Below are 25,052 nucleotides of genomic sequence, written 5' to 3'. Positions count from 1 at the left end.
AACAACTACTTCTACCACGATATTTCCTGTACCTGACATGTACAGTTGAAGTCAGAACTTTACATACACCTTAGCCAAAAACATTTCAACTCAGTATTTCACAATTCCTGACATTTAATCTAGTAAAAATTCCCCGTCTTAGGTCAGTTAGGATCACCACTTTATTTTAAGAATGTGAAATGTCAAAATAATAGTAGAGAGAAGGATTTCAGCTTTTATTTCTTTCATCACATTCCCAGTGGGTCAGAAGTTTACATACACTTAATTAGTACTTGGTAGCATTGCCTTTAAATTGTTTAACTTGGGTGAAACGTTACGGGTAGCCTTCCACAAGCTTCCCACAATAACTTGGGTGAATTTTGGTCCATTCCTCTTGACAGAGCTGGTGTAATGGAATCAGGTTTGTAGGTCTCCTTGTACGCACACACTTTTTCAGTTCCGCCCACAAATTTTCTATAGGATTGAAGTCAGGGCTTTGTGATGGCCACTCCAATACCTTGACTTTGTTGTCCTTAAGCCATTTTGCCAGAACTTTGGAAGTATGCTTGAGGTCATTGTCCATTTGGAAGATCCATTTGCGACCAGGCTTTAACTTCCTGACTGATGTTTTGAGATGTTGCTTCAATATATCCACATAATTTTCCTACCTCATGATGCCATCTATTTTGTGAAGTGCACCAGTCCCTCCTGCCGCAAAGCACCCCCACAACATGATGCTGCCACCCCCGTGCTTCACGGTTGGGATGGTGTTCTTTGGCTTGCAAGCCTCCCACTTATTCCTCCAAACATAACAATGGTCATTATGGCCAAACAGTTCTATTTTTGTTTCATCAGACCAGAGGACATTTCTCCAAAAAGTACAATCTTTGTCCCCATGTGCTGTTGCAAACCATAGTCTGGGTTTTTTATGGCGGTTTTGGAGCAGCGGCTTCTTCCTTGCTGAGCGGTCTTTCAGGTTATGTCGATATAGGACTCGTTTTACTGTGGATATAGATACTTTTGTACCTGTTTCCTCCAGCATTTTCACAAGGTCCTTTGCTGTTGTTCTGGGATTGAATTAGTTTATCAGAAGCTTCTAAAGCCATGACATAATTTTCTGTAATGTTCCAAGCTGTTTAAAGGCACAGTCAACTTAGTGTATGTAAACTTCTGACCCACTGGAATTGTGATATTGTGAATTATAAGTTAAATAATCTGTCTGTAAACAATTGTTGGAAAAAGTACTTGTGTCATGCACAAAGTAGATGTCCTAACCAACTTGCCAAAACTATAGTTTGTTCACAAGAAATGTGTGAAGTGGTTGAAAAAATGAGTTTTTTATGACTCCAACCTAAGTGTATGTAAACTTCAGACTTCAACTGTATATAAAGTCAGAAAATATTCCTGATTCTGAATAAAAGTGCATGAATGAGCGCCATAAAAGATTTGTCTCACTAATTAAATAAAACGTATTAATGCACTTGCCAGATAAATCAGTCCACCAAGCATCTGTTAGGGTTTCTGGCATCTTACATTGCCCCCCGAACTTCCTTTATCACTGTAATCATCCGATAAACTCCATCATATTTTTAAATAACCAACTGTACAAGATTGGTATCAGGAGCTGCTTAGAGAAAGTTTGGGGCAGTTTTAATTAAGACAGTTTTCAACACTTTGGGAAGATTTGGGGCAGTTTTAGGGCATCAACCCTAAAACCCCTGCTGCATTTGCATGACTACATTTCAGACACCTGCCAGATCTCACAACGCCTGGATAGGTATTTATTTAACATATCAGAGAATCATATGATATAGCAGTCGACTGCACAGTCGATAACGCGGAATGAAACCATTTGTTGATGGAATGCAATGACTGAAATGTAGTCGAACTGGAACGCGCCCAATACCTCCCAAGGGCGTGACCTCTTCACCGACGGAGCCGTGGCGCAGATCTGTCATCGGTGGACGTGGGCTTCAGCTTGACAGTGGCGAAAGGGTTGGTGCCCCTATACAACAAAGACAGTGAGAGAACAGAGATATGTTAGCTCACGCATTATATTTAAACGAGCCTGAAAGAAAACCGAAACACACGTAGTTTGTTAACCAGCATAAACAGTCCAGAATGATGATTTCCCATGAAATAATCAAGTTGTCGTTTATTTGGATGAACAGAGTGTACAGCAGCACTAACCCAACGCACAGCGGCGCCTCTCCAAAACTAACTGACCCAGCATGGCCCAGCATCATCACATACAGCAACTCATTTGCATAACATTTTGTGATAAAATTAGAGACATTTGAATGTGTACGCAGATTACAATATCTCCAACAAGCTCTCACAGTCTCACTGCAGAATTAGAAATTTTTCCACGTTCTCCAAACGTCAAATTTTGAAGTTGCTCCAAATGTTTTTGACACCCTGGGTTGACTCCTGCTGCTCTGTATCGTTCCATTCCTCCAAACGTCAAATTTCAAAGTTAAGGGATGAGTTTAGCCACTCATTCCAAAGGTTAAGGTAAGGGTTAAGGTTTGGGATAGGGTTAAAACTTTAAGTTTAGGCACTCATTCTGAATGGTTACAGCGGCAATCAGCAATTGCTACATCCATTTTTGGACTTATACATGTATGATATGTACCCATTGATTCTTGAAGAATATAACTTAGAAATGCCTCAGGAGCTTAGTTCAACTGTCTTACCCCAGTAGAACTTAAAATATCAGCTTGTTTTGCTCAACATTTGTAAACAAAGAAAATGTTAACATGGTTAAAACTCTAATTTTGATATCATGGATGGTCAGTCTTTGCATCCATAGTCTGTCTATGAATTCGAGAGTGATTGCATTTCTCCAGCCCCATCCCTCAGCTTTTTACCAAAACAGTGGCAGGGAGTCCTCTTTGTTATTGTTTCTACTGCTGATTGCTGCTTTAAGGTAAGGGTTTAGGTTTTGGATAGGTTATATACAGTGCCTTCGGAAAGTATTCAGACCCCTTGACTTTTTCCACATTTTGTTACATTACAGATCTGGGGAAGGGTACCAAATCATTTCTGCAGCATTGAAGGTCCCCAAGAACACAGTATCCTCCATCATTCTTAAATCGAAGAAGTTTGGAACCACCAAGACTCTTCCTTAAACTGGCCGCCCGGCCAAACTGAGCAATCGGGGAAGAAGGGCCTTGGTCTGGGAGGTGACCAAGAACCCGATGGTCACTCTGTGACAGATCTCTAGAGTTCTTCTGTGGAGATGGGAGAATCTTACAGAAGGACAACCATCTCTGCAGCATCAATCAGGCATTTATGGTAGAGTGGCCAGACGGAAGCCACTCCTCAGTAAAAGGAATTAGCAAAAACGTCAAAAAAACTGTTTTTGCTTTTTCATTATGGGGTATTGTGTGTAGATTGATGAGGGGAAAAAAACTATTTAATCAATTTTAGAATATGGTTATAACCTAACAAAATGTGGAAAAAGTTAAGGGGTCTGAATACTTTCCGAAGGCACTCTGTATAAAAAAACTGTGTCCACAACTGGGATCGAACACACAACCTTCTGACCCAGAATCATGGGATTACACCCAGGCACCACGCCCTAGAAAAACCCAAGCCTACTTGACGGTAATAGCGTTCACTGTTGCCCATAGTTGCCGGTTTTGATGGCATTTCCCTCGGGACATGGATAAACATCCAATTTCGACGTCAATCTTGAACGATCTCTCTAGATATCACTTCTTAGTAATGAATAAACACAAATAGGACTGATGAGAACCGCAATGGCTGTTCCTTACTTTGGGAAGAGGTTTGGCCCAGGTCCACCATGGCGCTCTCCTCTCTGCAAGGGGAGGAAAGAACACAACTTTAAAGGTATTCCAACCCATGCAAACATTTTTACATATATAGCTGTAACCCAGAGAGGGGGGCAGAGCATCTACGGGTGTGCAATCCACACCATGCAAAGATCCAACACCATGCAAACACACACACAAACAGACACACACTCACACACTCCTCACCCCCCTACACTGTCAGCAGCTGGAGCTTCCCCCCTGCATCCACCAGAAGGAGGGCTGTGGCGTCATAGAGAACAGCACATTGCCACAGTGCCCCTGCTGGCCGGAGGACAAACATGCAGCGGATTTTAAATACTAATTTCTCTAACCTTTTCAGCTTTAACTCCATTCTAACTAGCTTTTACTATAGCTAGCTTTTCATTACTTGTTATGCCTCACCAAAAACCTGAATAGGAATGACTTTCACTCAGAGACTTTCCTCAGACTATCATGTTAACAATAACAAACCAACATTGATTTATTAGAAACACCACGTTAGTGTCGTACAGGAGGCTCACCATAGAGTAAACAGTGTAAACACTAGACTTTAAGAACTTCATGGCCAACATCGATCCTCAGTGATCATTCACCCAGGCAGCATTACCTTATTGTCAGAGTGAGTCTCCGCCCTTCTCTCCATGCTGGGTGTGATTGGACGCATCTCTGTCTGTCTATTGGGTGGAGGTGGCGGCGGGGGCGGGGGTCTACCGTGGCTGCTGCTTCCTGATTGGTCCAGCAGGTTGTCCATACTGTGGGCGCTCCTAAGGGTGGAGCTACTAAAGGGTCAAAGGTCACCAAAACTCAAAATATCATTAGCATCAGCAACTCATTAGCAACTATCTCTTAAAGGGACAGTTCACCCAAATTTCCCCTCAAGGGAAATTATAAGCAAATTATAATTTCCCTTGAGGGGAAATTTGGGTGAACTGTCCCTTTAAGAGACAGTGGAGCTAGTGGATCACCTGGAGCCAGTTGATCTAGGGGCCTCCTCCAGTGTCCCCACATAGGCAGCTGGGAACCAGCCCTGACTGTGGGGGGAAGCAGAGAAGAGATACATTTCTATGAGTTTCTATGAAGGACAGAGAGCTATGGCATGCTAGCATTCAGCACATTTCATAAGCAAGTAGGCTAAAAAATATATATATTAAAATGGTATTTTACATTTTCTGGTTCATATCCCAAAGACTACAGTATCAAGTGGAGTATCTCTTGAACGGATTTAAGTTTTCCTTATACAATGTTGTTCTGTGAGGGCAGCTTTGCCTTGAAGGCAGGAGCATCTCTCTTTCCCTCCCTCTCCCTCACCGTGAGCTGCTCTCTGCCCGGCCGTAGAGCCAGCCGTTACGGGGCTCCTGCACCAGCACGCTCACCACCTCCCCCCGGGAGAAGGGCAGCATGGTGGGGCTGTTGGAGTTAGCGGGGTGGGATACCAGAGCTCTCATAGGTCTCCCTCCTCCACCTCCACCCAGTCCTAGGGACTCGCCAAATGAGCTGGAGCGGGAACGGGTGTTCTGGGGTGATGGGCCTGGGGGGGGGTGAAGGGTGAGAGGGGAGGAAGGAGAGGGGAGAGGATGTGTGAACATCAGAGGGTCAGGAAGGCAGGTCATAGGAGAGGAAAGACACCTGAACACCATGAGTATGGTATGTACATTGTATTTATCCAGATGGACGTAACCTGTTTTAGCATGGACATTGCCATTGATGGCTTCCACCAAAGTTGTCAACTGGGCACGAAGATGAGTACTCTATTTAACACTATAGGTTTGGTATACTGTAGTGTAGATATACAGTATATCATGCCCCCACCTCTGGAGGGCACTCTTCCCAGAGGCTGCTCCTCTTTGCCTGACCATTGGCTCCCCCTGTCCTCCTCCCTCATTCTGGATGTGTTGTCCTGGTCCAGGCGAGAAGGGTTCCGGGATCCAGGTCGTCTGGTGGCGTTGACCTGGTCTCTCCATCCATCAGCTATCTGCTGTAGGCCTCCCCCTGCCCCTGTCTGGCCCATCGAAAACACACACGTTACATTACTTTCATTCACCTTGTTTACTCATTGGCTTTAATCTAGTCAGGAAACTCACTCTCTTCTCTCTTACTTAACACTCTCTCTCAAAAAATAAAAACAGAACGCAACACACTAGGTGGTGCCTCTACTTATTCATTCCCTTCAAATCCACAAATTGGAGATTTGGAAAAGGAAAAGGCCAGGAGCAGGTTGTCATATTGCAAACCAGCCACGGTTCTTTCTATGATGAATGTGTTTTATGACAGTAATGGAGAGGGTGGTCCTCTGTAGCTCAGTTGGTAGAGCATGGCACTTGCAATGCCAGGATAGTGGGTTTGCTTCCTGGGACCATCCATATGTAAAATGCATGCATCCCTGACTGTAAGTCGGTTTGGATAAAAGTGTCTGCTAAATAGCATATTATTGAGTGTGTATGATTAAATGAGACTGTAGTACAATGAACTAAGCTACACTACCTTGTTCATGAGGTAGATGATGGACTGAGTGAGACCACAGTGTTTCTCAGCCAGGAAACGGTATCGCCTTTCTTCCTCCATCAGAGCCTCGCGCTGACTCTCCCTCAGGAAGTGAATGTACTCATCCTGTGAGCACACATGCAATGTGTAAATATAGAACTTCCTCTGACACAGACACGCACTGTGTAAATACTTTACAGAAATGTAATAGCGTTCTCCCTGGTGCACTCTTAATCTTTATATTTTATTTATTTTACTCATACTCTTTCTGACACGCACGCACGCGCACACACACACACACACACACACACACACACACACACACACACACACACACACACACACACACACACACACACACACACACACACACACACACACACACACACACACACACACACACACACACACACACACACACACACACACACACACACACACACACACACACACACACACAGAGGCTGTTGAGGGGGGGACAGATCATAATAATGGCCGGAACAGAGCAAATGGAATGGCATCAAACACATGGAAACCAGGTGTTTGATACCATCCCACCTGTTACGCTCAAGCCATTACCATGAGCCCGTCCTCCCCAATTAAGGTGCCACCAACCTCCTCTGGCACACACACACAAACACACACACATTGAGTGGATTGACCTGGTGAGCCCCTCTCCTCAGCTGCCTCTCCAAAGATATGGCCTGGATCTGTACCTCCATCTCATATTGCCTCCTGCTGCCCTGGAGGACACATTACATCAATGTCAGATACATTTACAATGAGTGTACAAAACATTAATGACATAGACTGACCAGGTGAATCCAGGTGAAAGCTATGATCCCTTATTGATCTCACCTGTTAAATCCACTTCAATCAGAGTTGATGAAGGGGAGCAGACAGGTTAAAGAAGGATTTTTAAGCCTTAAAACAGTTGAGAGATGGATTGTGTATGTGTGCCATTAAGAGGGTGAATGGGCAAGACAAAAGATTTAAGTGCCCTTGCCAGACGCACCAGTTTGAGTGTTTCAAGAACAAAGGACATCTGTGGGAAGCATTGGAGTCAACATGGGCCAGCATCCCATGTTGTTGTTGACTCCCATTGGAGTCAACATGGGCCCCAATTTGTTGGGGCATGTAGTCCATGTCCCAACAAATTGAGTGTGTTCTAAGGGCAAAAGGGGGTACAACTCAATATTAGGAAGGTGTTCCTAATGTCTTGTACACTCAGTGTATACATAATAACACCACCATAGTCTTCATGTAAAAGTATCAATAAGGAATGGTCCAGGAGTAAATAACACTTTGTTTGATCCTCACACAAAGCATCAAACTTGGAGCACTGCCCACTACATTCAGTCTGTTTGCCAGTCCATGAGCTTTACTACACAACTTCTGTACTGTCAACACAAGGGGCTACAGTATGTGAAAGGAGTATTTTTTTAGTTAACTAGGCAAGTCAGTTAAGAACAAATTCTTATTTTCAATGACGGCCTAGGAACAGTGGGTTAACTGCCTGTTCAGGGACAGAACGACAGATTTGTACCTTGTCAGCTCAGGGATTTGAACTTCCAACCTTTCGGTTACTAGTCCAAAGCTCTAACCGCTAGGCTACCCTGCCGCCCCATATGTGAATGAGAGTGGCTACTCACTGCTATGTAGTCCCTATCCAGTTTGACATTGTTGTTCATCTCCTGTAGCACCTCAGTGTGGAACCAGCGGAACTAGAGCAACACAGAGAATGGTTATTATGATCGCAGTAGTCGAAACACCACTGGTAAGCCAAAAAATCACATCTCAAATTGTCCGATTATAGAATCAACTGTGTTGTTACGCCATCTAGTAAAATATACAGTACAACATATTAATAAGTGGGTTGCTTAGTTGTGAGTTGTTTTGACAGGTGTACCTACAACCCCAGGTACAATTAATTACAATACACTCGTAATTCTTCATTTTGAATTCTAATACAGTACAAGAACTAGTGCAGTGCCACTGTTCTACTGTTTGATGAGGAGTGTAAAGTAACCTACTATTCCTTCCAGTTCAGTAGTGAGACGCTTCTGGTTCTCTGAAATCTGAATCAGGACATCTCCTGGGAGACACAATGAGAAATGATCATAGGCAGACATTAAGACACACACACACACACACACACACACACACACACACACACACACACACACACACACACACACACACACACACACACACACACACACACACACACACACACACACACACACACATCCCAGAAAGAGAGACACACAGTGTCAGAACACACATACGCTCCTTCCCCGCCACCCCTCACACACACACACACTGAATGAGAGCCTGCTTTTATAATCTTTAACAACATCCCAAGGCGCATCTCTCTGACTACACTGTAAGACGTTTCTGTAATTTCAACAGTAAAACACGGTAGAATTCACAGTAAAATATCGTAAACGTGTTTTAAAGCACGTTGTAAAGTTTTCTGTCATTTTACATTTACATTTCACATTTCTGTCATTTAGCAGATGCTCTTATCCAGAGCGACTTACAGTTAGTGTATTCATCCTAAAACAGCTAGGTGGGTCAACCACATATCACAGGCATAGCAAGTACATTTTTCCTCAATAAAATAGATATCAGAAAAATTCAGAGGTAGAAAGATGGCCGAGGACTCTGCTGTCCTAGATTCAGGGGGAAGCTGGTTCCACCATTGGGATGCCAGAACAGGGCTGAGTGGGAGCTGCCCACCCGTAGGGTTGGGAAGGCCAAAAGACCAGAGGTGGCAGAACAGATTGCTCAGGTTGGGGTGTAGGGTTTAAGTGTAGCCTGAAGATAGGAAGGGGCCGTTCCTCTTCCTGCTCCTTAGGCAAGCACCATGGTCTTGTAGTGGATGTTAGTTTCGACTGTAAGCCAGTGGAGTGTTAGGAGGAGCGGGATGACATGGGAGAACTTGGGAAGGTTAAATACCAGGCGGACTGCAGCGTTCTGTTAAAGTTGCAGGGGTTTGATGGCACAAGCCAGTAAAACACTGTAGAATGCACAGAAACATACCTTAAATGTGTTTTACAGAATACATGATGGTGCATTGTGGGAAAATGCTGTGGGCGGGGAAAGAATCTCATTAACATATTTTAAGGCATGCCTTGTAAGAAGCTCTAGTTGAGTGAGAATGTTCTACCCCCAGAGAATACAGTAATATACAAACTTTGTCCCAAAAATTTACAGTAACTTACTGGTCAATTTCTGCCAGTAATTCACTGTTATGCAAAATACTGTATCATACTGCATTTTTGGAGCGCAAAAACTTTTTTAACACCAGTGGGTGCATGGTGTTGTCCTTAACCAGGCCACTGATTGACTGAGCCACAATTTTCTGCCCGGTAACAGGAGACGGATGAAACCAGTTTCTAAAGATTGTTGACATATTTTTAGGTGTGACTTGTAAGAGGCTGTATTTGTTGCACCCATTAGTGAGAATGCTGTATGAATTTAACTGACATATTGTAATCAATAAATCAACTGTATTTATAAAGCCCTTTTTAAATCAGCAGATGTCACAAAGTGCTATACAGAAACCCAGCCTTAAACCCCAAACAGCATGCAATACACGTAAAATTGACCAGGTTTTCCAGAAATCCCAATTGGAAGATTCCTGGAAATCCTTCAACCAGGATTTTTTGAAAATCAGTACATTTGGGGAAAGTTACTGGATCTTTGAAAACCTACTTGCTAGCCTGATGTGTGTGGCCTGTAAACCATGTGTTTCAGGCCACTGTATTAAGGTAAAGCTAGACCTCAAAATAAGGACTATCTAATGTATTTTCATAGAATTTCATTATAATGATAACATTATCCTATTAACTCACTTGGTGAAGACCAAATTACTGAAAATGAACGAATTCAACAACCGTGTCTCTTTTGCCCTGCAGTTACTGTCAGTTTCGAAGCCTTTGTTAAGGCCCAAAGTACAAGTGATATAAATCACCAAATATCAGTTGGTATGCTGTAATATAGAATTACATTTTCACTATTAGCAATTGCTGAATAGCTTTTCAGTACAATTCAACAATAAAGTACTGTATTGCTCTTTTGCTGTAAAAAAAATATTGCTGTGGTAAAATATTGTGGGAGGGAGAAGAATCGCTGGCTCATTAACATACAAGGCGTGAACCCTTGACTTTTTTCGCATTTTGTTACATTACAGCCTTATTCTAAAATGGATGAAATAGTTTTTTTCCCTCATCATTCTACACACAACACCCCACAATGACAAAGCAAAAACCAAGCCATGAGGTCGAAGGAATTGTCCGTAAAGTTCCAAGACAGGATTGGGTGAAAGCACAGATCTGGGGAAGGATACCAAAAGATGTCTGAGGCATTGAAGGTCCCCAACAACACAGTGGCCTCCATCATTCTTAAATGGAAGAAGTTTGGAACCACCAAGACTCTTCCTAGAGCTGGCCGCCTGGCCAAACTGAGCAATCGGGGGAGAAGGGCCTTGGTCAGGGAGGTGACCAAGAATATAAATAGTAAAGTAAAGTACAGATCCCCCAAAAAACGACTTAAGTAGTACTTTCAAGTATTTTTTACTTAAGTACTTTACACCATTTGACAGTAGCTATCTAGACTCTGAAAACTCCATTCACTACCCCACAAGTATCACTAACAAACCAATTACTGTCGAATCAAGTAACGCTACTGTTCAAATATGCAAAGAATTGCTAAACTAGCTAGCTAACTTAAGACTAACGTTAGCTACTTTCAGTAACGTCAGCTCAATTAGTTAGCTACCGTATCTGTTGAAAAACAAAGCTTGATAGCTGAATTACATTTTTTTCCAATTTATAGAAGATAGGAAATTCTTGAGAAAGAGGGCTAGAGATGCAGATCACCAAACACAGAGTGAGACGGTAGTTGTATTTGCAGGAGTAAGTGAATAGATTATGTGTGTGTGTTTATAATACAATTATTTAGCATCTAGCTATATAGATGGGTTGCCTGACAACGTCACGAAAACGATGTGCGCACTTCCATGGGGCAGAAGTCAGCATGTTGTGATTCTGGATTGCCAGATTGCTAGCAAGAATGACAAACTGCCATGTGAGGAATCGTAAGTGACTCATTTCAGCATTTTTTGTCATGTTATTGATACCATGTCTTGTTTTGACTGATTTCATGTCAATGCAAATATTCGCTAGTTAGCTAACCAACAACTGTAACAATGTATTTGAGACAACAAGTGGTCATTGTGCAAATGTATTCGTTTGCAATAAACATTGGAGACGAAATATAGTTTACATGTCAACTATATAAGCCAACCTTATCTGTTTTGCCCCATGGTTGAATGCATGTCGATTTTCTTGCAAAAGTGACAGAGAGAGAATGAACACAGGTATTGTTGCTAGTGAAGGGTAAGATAGTTGAATGTTAATCAGGTTTAAGATTGAGTGAACTGCTAATATCAATACGGAACAGAAATTATCCCAGATTTTACCTTTAGATCAATTCAGGTAAACATTATTTCAAATCAAATCAAAGTTTATTTGTCACGTGCGCCGAATACAACAGGTGTAGACCTTATTTACAGGCTCTAACCAATAGTGCAAAAAGGTATTAGATGAACAATAGGTAAGTCAAGAAATAAAACAACAGTAAAAAGACAGGCTATATACAGTAGCGAGGCTATAAAAAATAGCAAGGCTACATGCAGACACAGGTTAGTCAGGCTGATTGAGGTAGTATGTACATGTAGATATAGTTAAAGTGACTATGCATATATGATAAACGGAGAGTAGCAGCAGCGTAAAAAGAGTGTTGTTCATATTGCTTCTGTGTGTGTTCGTCAGTTGTTACGGCACTAATATTATGCCGTCTGAAATAATATAGGGGATCCAGAAAAGCAGATATTCAGAAAGCAAGGAAGAGAGGGGAGCGAGAGAGAAGAGCAGACAGGACAGAGAGAGAACACAGGAAAACATAGAGCTACTAGCTACTAGCTTGTTAGCACCGGCCTGCTAACTGTATGAATCGCAGTGTCCCCAGCCAGCCCAACCACTCACTGGACCCATATGTTCACTTGGCTACGCATGCCTCTCTAATATCAATATGCCTCGTCCATTACTGTCCTGGTTAGTGATTACTGTCTTATTTCACTGTAGAGCCTCTAGCCCTGCTCAATATGCCTTAACCAACCATGTTGTTCCACCTCCTACATATGCAATGACATCACCTGGTTTAAACGTCTCTAGAGACTATATCTCTCTCATCATTACTCAATGCCTAGGTTTACCTCCAATGTACTCACATCCTACCTTACTTTTGTCTGTACACTATGCCTTGAATCGATGCTACCGTGCCCAGAAACCTGCTCCTTTAACTCTCTGTTCCGAATGTGCTAGACGGCCAGTTCGTATAGCCTTTAGCCGTACCCTTATCCTACTTCTCCTCTGTTCCTCTGGTGATGTAGAGGTTAATCCAGGTTCTGCAGTGCCTAGCTTCACTCCCACTCCCCAGGTGCTCTCATTTGTTGACTTCTGTAACCATTAAAGCCTTGGTTTCATGTTAACATTAGAAGCCTACTCCCTAAGTTTGTTTTACTCACTGCTTTAGCACACTCTGCCAACCCGGATGTCTAAGCCGTGTCTGAATCCTGGCTTAGGAAAACCACCAAAAACCCTGAAATCTCCATCACTAACTATAACTCTTTCCACCAAGACAGAACTGCCAAAGGGGCTGGTGTTGCAATCTACTGCAAAGATAGCCTGCAGAGTTCTGTATTACTATCCAAGTCTGTACCCAAACAATTCAAGCTTCTACTTCTAAAAATGCACCTTTCCAGAAACAAGTCTCTCACTGTTGCCGCTTGCTATAGACAACCCTCTGCCCCCAGCTGTGCCCTCGACAACATATGTGAATTGATTGCCCCCCATCTATCTTCAGAGCTCGTGCTGCTAGGTGACCTAAACTGGGACATGCTTAACATCCCGGCCATCCTACAATCTAAGCTTGATGCCCTCAGTCTCACACAAATTATCAATGAACCTACCAGGTACAACCCCAAATCCGTAAACACGGGCACCCTCATAGATGTCATCCTAAATAACTCGCCCTCCAAATACACCTCTGCTGTTTTCAATCAAGATCTCAGTGATCACTGCCTCATTGCCTGCATCCGTAATGGGTCTGCGACCAAACGACCACCCCTCATCACTGTCAAACGCTCCCTAAAACACTTCTGCGAGCAGGCCTTTCTAATTGACCTGGCCGGGGTATCCTGGAATGTCATTGACCTCATCCCATCAGTAGAGGATGCCTGGTTATTTTTTTAAAGTGCCTTTCTCACCATCTTAAATAAGCATGCCCCATTCAAAAAATGTAGAACTAGGAATAGATATAGTCCTTGGTTCACTCCAGACCTGTCTGCCCTTGACCAGCACAAAAACATCCTGTGGCGTTCTGCATTAGCATCGAACAGCCCCCGTGATATGCAACTTTTCAGGGAGGTTAGGAACAAATATACACAGGCAGTTAGGAAAGATAAGGCTAGCTTTTTCAAACAGAAATTTGCATCCTGTAGTACTAACTCAAAAAGGTTCTGGGACACTGTAAAGTCCATGGAGAATAAGAGCACCTCCTCCCAGCTGCCCACTGCTCTGAGGCATGGAAACACTGTTACCACCGATAAATCCACTATAATTGAGAATTTCAATAAGCATTTCTCTACGGCTGGCCATGCTTTCCACCTGGCTACCTCTACCCCGGTCAACTGCCCGGCACCCTCCACAGCAACCCGCCAAAGCCCCCCACCATTTCTCCTTCACCCAAATCCAGATAGCTGATGTTCTGAAAGAGCTGCAAAATCTGGACCCCTACAAACCAGCCGGGCTAGACAATCTGGACCCTCTCTTTCTAAAATGATCTGCCGAAATTGTTGCAACCCCTATTACTAGCCTGTTCAACCTCTCTTTTGTATCGTATGAGACTCCCAAAGATTGGAAAGCAGCTGCGATCATCCCCCTCTTCAAAGGGGGTGACACTCTAGACCCAAACTGCTACAGACCTATATCTATCCTTCCCTGTCTTTCTAAGGTCTTTGAAAGCCAAGTTAACAAACAGATTACCGACCATTTCGAATCCCACCGTACCTTCTCTGCTATGCAATCTGGTTTCAGAGCTGGTCATGGGTGCACCTCAGCCAAGCTCAAGGTCCTCAACGATATCATAACCGCCATCGATAAGAGACATTACTGTGCAGCCGTATTGATCGACCTGGCCAAGGCGATCGACTCTGTCAATCACCACATTCTTATTGGCAGACTCGACAGCCTTGGTTTCTCAAATGATTGCCTCGCCTGGTTTACCAACTACTTCTCTGACAGGGTTCAGTGTGTCAAATCGGAGGGCCTGTTGTCCGGACCTCTGGCAGTCTCTATTGGGGTGCCACAGGGTTCAATTCTCGGGCCGACTCTCTTCTCTGTATACATCAATGATGTCGCTCTTGCTGCTGGTGATTCTCTGATCCACCTCTATGCAGACGACACCATTCTGTATACTTCTGGCCCCTCTTTGGACACTGTGTTAACTAACCTCCAGACGAGCTTCAATGCCATACAACTCTCCTTCCGTGGCCTCCAACTGCTATAAAACGCAAGTAAAACTAAATGTATGCTATTCAATCGATCACTGCCCACACCTGCCCGCCCATCCAGCATCACTACTCTGGACGGCTCTGACTTAGAATACGTGGACAACTACAAATACCTAGGTGTCTGGATAGACTGTAAACTCTCCTTCCAGACTCACATTAAGCATCTCCAATCCAAAATTAAATCTAGAATCGGCTTCCTATATCACAACAAAGCATCCTTCACTCATGCTGCCAAACACACCCTCGTAAAACTGACTATCCTACCGATCCTCGACTTCGGTGATGTCATCTATAAAATAGCCTCCAACACTCAACAAATTGGATGCAGTCTATCACAGTGCCATCCGTTTTGTCACCAACGCCCCATTCACTACCCACCACTGCGACCTGTACGCTCTCGTTGGTTGGCCCTCGCTGCATACTCGTCGCCAAACCCACTGGCTCCAGGTTATCTACAAGTCTCTGCTAGGTAAAGCCCAGCCTTATCTCAGCTCACTGGTCACCATAGCAGCACCCACTTGTAGCACACGCTCCAGCAAGTTTATCTCACTGGTTACCCCCAAAGCCAATTCCTCCATTGATCGCCTTTCCTTCCAGTTCTCTGCTGCCAATGACTGGAACGAACTGCAAAAATCACTGAAGCTGGAGACTGATATCTCCCTCGCTAGCTTTAAGCACCAGCTGTCAGAGCAGCTCACAGATCACTGCACCTGTACATAGCCCATCTACCTCATCCCCATACTGTATTTATTTATTTATCTTGCTCCTTTGCACCCCAGTATCTCTACTTGCACATTCATCTTCTGCACATCTACCATTCCAGTGTTTAATTGCTATATTGTAATTACTTTGCCACCATGGCCTATTTATTGCCTTAACTCCCTTATCTTACCTCATTTGCACTCACTGTATATTTTTATTTATTTATTTTGATTTCACCTTTATTTAACCAGGTAGGCTAGTTGAGAACAAGTTCTCATTTGCAACTGCGACCTGGCCAAGATAAAGCATTGTCACGTCCTGACCAGTATAAGGGTTATTTGTTATTGTAGTTTGGTCAGGACGTGGCAGAGGGTATTTGTTTTATGTGGTTCGGGGTGGTGTTTTTGGTAGAAGGGTATTTGATTTATGTATTCCGGGTTTTTTGGGCACTGTTCCTTGTTTATGCATTTCTATGTTTAGTCTAGTTAGTTGTATTTCTGTTTAGGTTAATGCGGGGTTGGACTCTCAATTGGAGGCAGGTGCTTTCTCGTTGCCTCTGATTGAGAGTCCTATATATGGGTATGTGTTTGGTTTAGTGTTTGTGGGAGATTGTGTCTTGTTTTGTGTATGTGAGCCTTACAAGACTGTTTGGTTGTTCGTGCGGTTTTTCCGTGTTTATTATTTTGGTGTTCACTTTATTTTATAAATAAATATCAAGATGAGCATCCACATCCCTGCTGCGTTTTGGTCCTCCTTTCCCGACGACAACCGTGACAAGCATAGTAATTCGACACATATAACAACACACGGAATAAACAAAACATACAGTCAATAATACAGTAGAACAAAAGAAAACAAAGTCTATAGACAATGAGTGCAAATGAGGTAAGTTAAGGCAATAAATAGGCCATGGTGGCGAAGTAATTACAATTTAGCAATTAAACACTGGAATGGTAGATGTGCTTTATCTTGGCCAGGTCGCAGTTGTAAATGAGAACTTGTTCTCAACTAGCCTACCTGGTTAAATAATATACACTGCTCAAAAAAATAAAGGGAACACTTAAACAACACATCCTAGATCTGAATGAAATAAATAATCTTATTAAATACTTTTTTCTTTACATAGTTGAATATGCTGACAACAAAATCACACAAAAATAATCAATGGAAATCCAATTTATCTACCCATGGAGGTCTGGATTTGGAGTCACTCAAAATTAAAGTGGAAAACCACACTACAGGCTGATCCAACTTTGATGTAATGTCCTTAAAACAAGTCAAAATGAGGCTCAGGAGTGTGTGTGCCTCCACGTGCCTGTATGACCTCCCTACAACGCCTGGGCATGCTCCTGATGAGGTGGCGGATGGTCTCCTGAGGGATCTCCTCCCAGACCTGGACTAAAGCATCCGCCAACTCCTGGACAGTCTGTGGTGCAACGTGGCGTTGGTGGATGGAGCGAGACATGATTTCCCAGATGTGCTCAATTGGATTCAGGTCTGGGGAACGGGCGGGCCAGTCCATAGCATCAATGCCTTCCTCTTGCAGGAACTGCTGACATACTCCAGCCACATGAGGTCTAGCATTGTCTTGCATTAGGAGGAACCCAGGGCCAACCGCACCAGTATATGGTCTCACAAGGGGTCTGAGGATCTCATCTCGGTACCTAATGGCAGTCAGGCTACCTCTGGCGAGCACATGGAGGGCTGTGCGGCCCCCCAAAGAAATGCCACCCCACACCATGACTGACCCACCGCCAAACCGGTCATGCTGGAGGATGTTGCAGGCAGCAGAACGTTCTCCACGGCATCTCCAGACTCTGTCACGTCTGTCACGTGCTCAGTGTGAACCTGCTTTCATCTGTGAAGAGCACTGGACGCCAGTGGCGAATTTGCCAATCTTGGTGTTCTCTGGCAAATGCCAAACGTCCTGCACGGTGTTGGGCTGTAAGCACAATCCCCACCTGTGGACGTCGGGCCCTCATACCACCCTCATGGAGTCTGTTTCTGACCGTTTGAGCAGACACATGCACATTTGTGGCCTGCTGGAGGTCATTTTGCAGGGCTCTGGCAGTGCTCCTCCTGCTCCTCCTTGCACAAAGGCGGAGGTAGCGGTCCTGCTACTGGGTTGTTGCCCTCCTACGGCCTCCTCCACGTCTCCTGATGTACTGGCCTGTCTCCTGGTAGCGCCTCCATGCTCTGGACACTACGCTGACAGACACAGCAAACCTTCTTGCCACAGCTCGTATTGATGTGCCATCCTGGATGAGCTGCACTACCTGAGCCACTTGTGTGGGTTGTAGACTCCGTCTCATGCTACCAGTAGAGTGAAAGCACCGCCAGCATTCAAAAGTGACCAAAACATCAGCCAGGAAGCATAGGAACTGAGAAGTGGTCTGTGGTCCCCACCTGCAGAACCACTCCTTTATTGGGGGTGTCTTGCTAATTGCCTATAATTTCCACCTGTTGTCTATTCCATTTGCACAACAGCATGTGCAATTTATTGTCAATCAGTGTTGCTTTCTAAGTGGACAGTTTGATTTCACAGAAGTGTGATTGACTTGGAGTTACATTGTGTTGTTTAGGTGTTCCCTTTATTTTTTTGAGCAGTATATATATATATATATATATATATATATATATATACAGACTATATATATTTTATTAAAGTGCCATTATTTAGTATGCATTGTATAAATTGACTAGTCATCCATTTATCAAAGTGGCCAGTGATTGTGTCTTTCTGAGTTAGTGATTGCTGATTAGCAAATCAGCAGTCTGATGGCCTTGAGATAGAAGCTGTTTTTGTCTCTCAGTCCCAGCTTTGATGCACCTGTACTGACCTCGCCTTCTGGATAGTAGGGTGTGAATAGGTAGTTTGCGTTGTGCAGACCGCATCACCCTCTGGAGAGCCTTGCGGTTGAGGGTGGTGCAGTTGCCATACCAGGCTGTGATACAGCCCGACAGGATGCTCTCGATTGTGCATCTGTAAAAGTCTGTCAGGGTTTTGGGTGACAAGGCGCTGTTGCGCCTTCTTCACCACACTGTCTGTGTGAGTGAACCATTTCAGTTTGTCTGTGATGTGTACGCAGAGGAACTTAAAACTTTCCACCTTCTCAACTGCTGTCCCTTCAATGTGGATCGAGGGGTGCTCCCTCTGCTGTTTCCTGAAGTGCACGATCATCTCCTTTTGTTTTGTTGACGTTGAGTGAGAGGTTGTTTTCCTGACACCACACTCCGAGTGCTCTCACCTCCTCCCTATAGGCTGTCTCGTCGTTGTTGGTAATCAAGCCCACTGCTGTTGTGTCGTCTGCAAACTTGATGATTGAGTTGGAGGTGTGCATGGTCACGCAGTCGTGGGTGAACAGGGACTACAGTAGGGGGCTGAGCACGTACCCTTGTGGGGCCCCAGTGTTGAGGGTCAACGAAGTGGAGATGTTGTTTCCTACCTTCACCACCTCGGGGTCGGCCCGTCAGAAAGTCCAGGACCCAATTGCACAGGGTGGGGTTGAGACCCAGGGCCTCCAACTTGATGATGAGCTTGGAGGGTACTATGGTGTTGAATGCTGAGCTGTAGTCAATGAATATCATTCTTACACAGGTATTCCTTTTGTCCAGGGGGATAAGGCAGTGTGCAGTGTGATGGCGATTGCGTCGTCGGTGGACCTATTGGGGCAGTATGCAAACTGAAGTGGGTCTAGGGTGGCCGGTAAGGTGGAGGTGATATGATCCTTGACTAGTCTCTCAAAGCACTTCATGATGACAGAAGTGAGTGCTACGGGCGGTAGTCATTTAGTTCTGTTATCTTTGCCTTTGCCTGGTCTGCGCATGCTTTGAGGACACGGCTAGGGATGTTGTCCCTATTCATGGCTTTATTATGTGTGCCGGTCGTCGGGAACAAGGCTACAGAAAAATCGGCATGTATAAATACAAACTGTACAAAAATACAAACGCAACATGCAACAATTTCAAAGATTTTACTGAGTTACAGTTCATATAAGGAAATCAGTCAATTTGAATGAATGAATTAGGACCTAATCCATGGATTTCACATGACTGGGAAGATAATATTTTAGTCAGGCAATGTCCACGTTATTCTCACATATTTTAGAATGTAATAATAATGTGAATATCAAGGCCTAAAAAAATAATATGTTAAAGTGGTAATAGTGTAATTTTTCTTTAACACTTTTTGCATGGATGGGCGTTCTATATTAGGCCCTATATGTACAATTACATAGATTATACAATTGTATAACATTCAGGTCCTTGAAAATTACAATGAAGTGCTTGAAAAAGTCCCTTAAAGTCCTTGAATTAGACTTGCCAATGTCTGTATGAACCCCGCTTAAAGAATGTATAGTCCTAGGCCTATGTTGTTGTATAGGTAGAGTTATTGGCCAATTTGCATATATTCACTTTTATTCCTCTAAGTACACATGTTGAACTGCATAAAAAAACATTTGATTTTTTTTTCAATCCATTTAGACATTTTTATCCCACATTGGTCAATTATCTTTTAGAAAGACCCATATACCGTATACAGTCACTTTTTTGCACTTACTCTCTTGCACTGTCTCTATGCACAGACACTGGACTCTACCCACACCCTCCCACATACTTACACTGACACCCCAACACACATACACACTACATATCCCCACACACATATAACATGCACACACACTCACATATACACACACTTTCTCACTCACCACAGATGCTGCTGCTAGTTACTTTACCCCTACCTATACAGCGCCTTCAGAAAGCATTCACACCCCTTTGCTTTTTCCTGATTTTGTTGTGTTACAGCCTGAAGTTAAAATTGATTCAATTAAGATTTAGTGTCACTGATCTACACACAATATCCTATAATATCAATGTGGAATTTTGTTTTTATGAACATTTTAGAAATGAATGCAAAAATGTATAGACACGATGTCTTGAGTCAATAAGTATTCAACCCCTTTGTTTATGTGAAGCCTAAATACATTCAGGAGTAAAAAAAAGTGCTTAACAAATCACAATCAGTTGCATGGACTCATTCCGTGTTCAATAATAGTAGTTAACATGATTTTTGAATGACTACCCAATCTCTTTACCATACACATTCAATTATCTGTAAGGTCCCTCAATTCCAGTAGTGAATTTGAGCATGGTGAAGTTATTAATTCGGCTTTGGATGGTGTATCAATTAACCCAGTCACTACAAGGATACAGGTGTCCTTCCTAAATCAGTTGCCCGGAGAGGAAGGAAACTGCTCAGGGATTTCACAATGAGGCCAAAGGGGATTTTAAAACAGTTACAGAGTTTAACAACATTGTAGTTATTCCACAATACTAGTGAAAAGAGGGACGCTTGTACAGAATACAAATATGAAAAAATATGCATCCTGTTTGCAACAAGGCACTTAAGTACTACTGCAAGAAATGTGGCAAAGAAATGAACTTTTTGTCCTGAAAACAAAGCATTATGTTTGGGGCAAATCCAACACAACACTGAGTACCACTCTTCATATTTTCAAGCATGGTGGTGGCTACATCATGTTATGGGTATGCTTGTCATATGCAAGGACTAGGGATTTCTTTAGAATAAAAAGAAACGGAATAGAGCTACTGTAAGCACAGGCAAAATCCTAGAGGAAAACCTTGTTCAGTCTGCTTTCCCCCAGACACTGGGAGACGAATTCACCTTTCAGCAGGACAATAACCTAAAACACAAGGCCAAATTTACACTGGAGTTGCTTAACAAGACAACATTGAATGTTCCTGAGTGGCCTAGTTACAGTTTTGAATTAAATCCACTTAAAAATCTATGGCAAGACTTAAAAATGTCTGTCTAGAAATTATCAACAATTAACTTGACCGTTTGAAGAATGTTAAAAAGAATATTGAGCAAATATTGTACAATCCAGGTGTGCAAAGCTCTTAGACTTACCCAAAAAGACTCACAGCTGCTAAAAGTGCTTCTACAAAATATTGACTCGGGGGGGAATATTTACATAAATTAGATATTTCTTTATTTCACTTTCAATAAATTTGCAAAATATATAAAAACATGTAAATTTAATAAATTTTGAATTCAGGCTGTAACACAACAAAATGTGGAATAAGTGGAGGGGTATGAATACTTTCTGAAGGCACTAGATAGATAGGAGCTTTATAGATATATCTGACCATTTTATAAATGGTATAATTGCGTGATATGATAGCATTTTGGACACCACAAGTGTTTATCCAGATAATGAAAAAGCACACGCGAAAAAGAAAATTGCCATGATCATGAGCAAAGTCATTGTAGCCTATCATTCCACTTCCCATGTGAGAACCATGAGCACGGGCTGACTTGGCGTTGCTGCCAGTAAGTTACTGTATATTTTACAGGAAATGTTTTGCAATGTGGGAGTCCAATCAGTGAATGCTCAACTACACTGAGCCCTTTTGCTATGTGGGTTTCCATAGCCAACCTTACATTCAAATGTAAGATCTTAATTTGAGCCAGTTTCCTACAGAAGGAAAATAACCCAGCAGCAACAGGAAATGTGAATTATTATGTAGAATTAATGGACTTTTTTGTAGGGGTTGATACATTTTCCGTAAGGTAAAATCATGTCTGAAAGTGGAAATTACAAATTTCAGAAGCCTTTTTAAACCTCAAATACAGTACATGTTTTACATTTCAGGAAAATTCTCGTGCAACAGGGTGATCAAATTAAGATCCTACATCTGTAACGCCTTTTAGCCTGAGTGGCTTGGTTCAGGCTGGGTTAAATGAACTAAACAGGACCCACAGCCTGTTACACTCTATTATGCATATGGCTCTGAAGACTACCTGTCGGTCTGTCACCTGATTCCACTGCTATAGTACAGATAACACCCCCTAACAAGGGCTCCGGTTACATTATACCTCTTATTAGCATTATGAGGGAAATGGGAAGACTGACTCTGGACCAGTTGTTATGGTTAGACTCATGCACAGGTTGTCTTGTTATCTCAAAATGCATCAACATTACAGTCACACTGATGTGGGCAAAGTTAATTTTAATTAATATTCCACTATGGGGTAAAAATAACAGATATATGCACCTATGCCCTCTATAACTCTGCTCTATACAAACAGGAACAGACATACTGTGTATGGCACAACAACAAAAAACTCACATGCATACACCACAACTGCTATTCAACCCAACCCAGTGTCCACCCTCTGTCACATATGCACATGCACATACGCCCTCGTCTAAGAAAGCTCCAGAGGTATTGTGACGGTAAAAGGAAGTGTACCAATGTGCTGCCTGTCAGGTAAACTTTGCTCTGTGTGGTTCGGTGAAGGACACTGCATTGATTGGGGTAATAACCACAACCATAAACAGCACAAAGGACCCATACAGTACATTGGTCCTTCGTGTTTCTCTAGCTTTGTTCCTGCATCTCTACCTTTCTCATACTCTTTAACTGACCTGACACACACGCAGACACGCACACGTAATGTACACATGTGCACGCACACACACACACACACACACACACACACACACACACACAGTGAATGAAGAGATTCTTACCAATGGAGCGAGACGACATGGTGTGGAAGGCCTGCTCCCCTATCTTAGCAAGAGTGCTGAAGTAAGCCTCACTGGTCACAGCAAGGGCTAAACACATACAGAAACAAACAAGCAATTGAATTTCATATCCAGTTGATATGATTCACTTTTCTGACATGCCAGAGTTAGACTCATGTCAGTAAAAGCACAACAAACACATGAATCTGAAAGCAGCAAATTGCAGAAAGGTTGTTTAATATGCATCGACAGATTCATCTATAATTCATTCAAATAGCTGGGCCCATCACATATACGTGTTCCATATTTCCATATCTCATTGATTTGGAGTGGAAAATGACTGCTGCAGACAGAACATAAACTGGACAGACACATTTACATTCAGCAGTTCAACCAATAGAAACATGTGTAGATTATATTATGTCCTATAGGTTCATCGTAATAAACATCCCCAAGTGATATGGCAGTACTTTACAAGGGAAACCTGATGAACTCTGTTGACAAAATGAAAAGTAATTTGTATTTATTTCCAGGTTTGTTGTGTAGAAGGGAAGAGATGTGGAAGCTTTGTATAGTTCTGAGAAGGACCTCTAGTATAAATCAGAGTCATATAGTGTATGTATGACTCTGCTGAGAATGACTATTTTGTCACAATGTACTCTATTTTATTGGAATGCTTCATCGTATTCAAATGCATGCCACAAAGGTCATCGGTTTCACTTCCTTTCTTTCTCACCTTGGAAAGCCTGCATGTAGCTGTTTCCCAAAGACACTAGCTTCTGTAGACTTGGGTTGAACTGATCCATCAGGCTCTGTTGACACACACACACACACACACACACACACACACACACAGAGAGAGACAGAGAGAGACACACACACAGTGAGACATTGAAAGGTGTGGTGCTTAACTTGAACAGTAAGCTGTATAGATATACCCTGTTCATAAGTCATATTGTATTTATCCATAGAATACAGTACTGCTCACAAGTATAGTGCGCCAAATTGAACAGAATATACAAACAACAAATGTGCATTGAGATTAGTTGAAGCTTATATCTAGAACTACGCTACAATTGTCAAGAGTTCAAACCAATCTCACTCACCGCATATATGCCCAAAGTAGAGCGATGCAACTGGTCGCAGTTTTGTCCAGACATTCTGACTCTCAAAGTGTTCCCACTGGCTGCCTATGAAACGTTTAATCTATTTATTTATACGTTGTGAAACATAAGGTGACAGTCCCGAAAGTGCCCTATCCGTATCAACGCGGATGTTCTAATTCACAGGAAACTGGGCGAGGAGCAGAACAGAACGTGTGAGTAATTGACACTGGAGCTCAGAGAGGACTGTTGTCAATTATTAATCAAGTCAAAGCTATAAACGACTCAACAACACAGAACACGCAGCGACTAGTGACCTAAGCTTTACAAAGATAGGTTAGCTGTGTAAGTAGGGGCCTTAAATGGCCATTTTCATTATCTCCATTGCAATACCAGCGTCTACATATGTGAAAACTGCATTTCTACGTTTTGTAGAAAAATATATAAAGTTCTACCCGATGACATCATCAAAAGTTAAAACATTTTAAAGATAGTGATTTTCAAACACTATGGGTTAAAGGTGACGTGGGAAGCAAGAAAATACAGATTCCTCTGGCTAGAAACTAGTTGCAGGCTTAGAAAATCTGTCACGCCTGCTCCCGCTCCCCCTCGAGCGCCAGGCTGCCGGCTTGTCAGGCTCCCACGCCTCAGTGGGTTTGGCAGGCTCCCATCCCGCGTCATGCCTCAGCCGGCTCGTCAGGCTTCCACGCCTCAGCCGGCTCATCGGGCTCCCATGCCTCAGCCAGTTCATCAGGCTCGCCCAGGTGGG

The 25,052-nt window shown here is 43.0% G+C and overlaps 1 protein-coding gene across 4 annotated transcripts; it reads right to left on the bottom strand.

Annotated features, from left to right (window-relative positions):
- Positions 1 to 1,103: 1,103 nt before the first annotated feature.
- Positions 1,104 to 24,553, bottom strand: baiap2l2a (BAR/IMD domain containing adaptor protein 2 like 2a). 4 transcript variants are annotated; one of them, XM_014192661.2, is made up of 13 exons: positions 24,287 to 24,553; positions 23,917 to 23,992; positions 23,184 to 23,270; positions 8,312 to 8,373; positions 7,931 to 8,002; positions 6,926 to 7,021; positions 6,279 to 6,404; positions 5,607 to 5,796; positions 5,106 to 5,325; positions 4,763 to 4,828; positions 4,405 to 4,576; positions 3,759 to 3,802; positions 1,104 to 1,984 (listed from the first exon to the last, which is right to left on the bottom strand). In XM_014192661.2, exons 1-13 carry the CDS (start codon positions 24,338 to 24,340, stop codon positions 1,906 to 1,908), a joined length of 1,344 nt encoding a protein of 447 aa, XP_014048136.1. In that variant the 5' UTR covers positions 24,341 to 24,553; the 3' UTR covers positions 1,104 to 1,905. The 4 variants fall into 4 exon arrangements, with proteins under 4 accessions (XP_014048136.1, XP_014048139.1, XP_014048137.1 ...); XM_014192664.2 differs by having other exon boundaries at positions 4,405 to 4,561; XM_014192662.2 differs by having other exon boundaries at positions 1,105 to 1,984; positions 4,405 to 4,573.
- Between the last annotated feature and the right edge of the window lie 499 nt (positions 24,554 to 25,052).

This window comes from Salmo salar, chromosome ssa03, assembly GCF_905237065.1.
Source record: "Salmo salar chromosome ssa03, Ssal_v3.1, whole genome shotgun sequence".
Taxonomy (NCBI): domain Eukaryota; kingdom Metazoa; phylum Chordata; class Actinopteri; order Salmoniformes; family Salmonidae; genus Salmo; species Salmo salar.
Note: the sequence above shows the minus strand (reverse complement) of the source record. Positions and strands in the feature narration are given on the sequence as shown.

Excerpts from the sequence above, each read along its gene's own strand:
- baiap2l2a (XM_014192661.2), bottom strand. The coding sequence starts at position 24,340 with ATGTCTGGACAAAACTGCGACCAGTTGCATCGCTCTACTTTGGGCATA. Across the intron at positions 5,797-6,278 it reads TCATCTACCTCATGAACAAG|ACAGGGGCAGGGGGAGGCCT; the intron begins GTAGTGTAGCTT and ends TCGATGGGCCAG. Across the intron at positions 5,326-5,606 it reads GGGAAGAGTGCCCTCCAGAG|GCCCATCACCCCAGAACACC; the intron begins GTGGGGGCATGA and ends ACCCCCCCCCAG.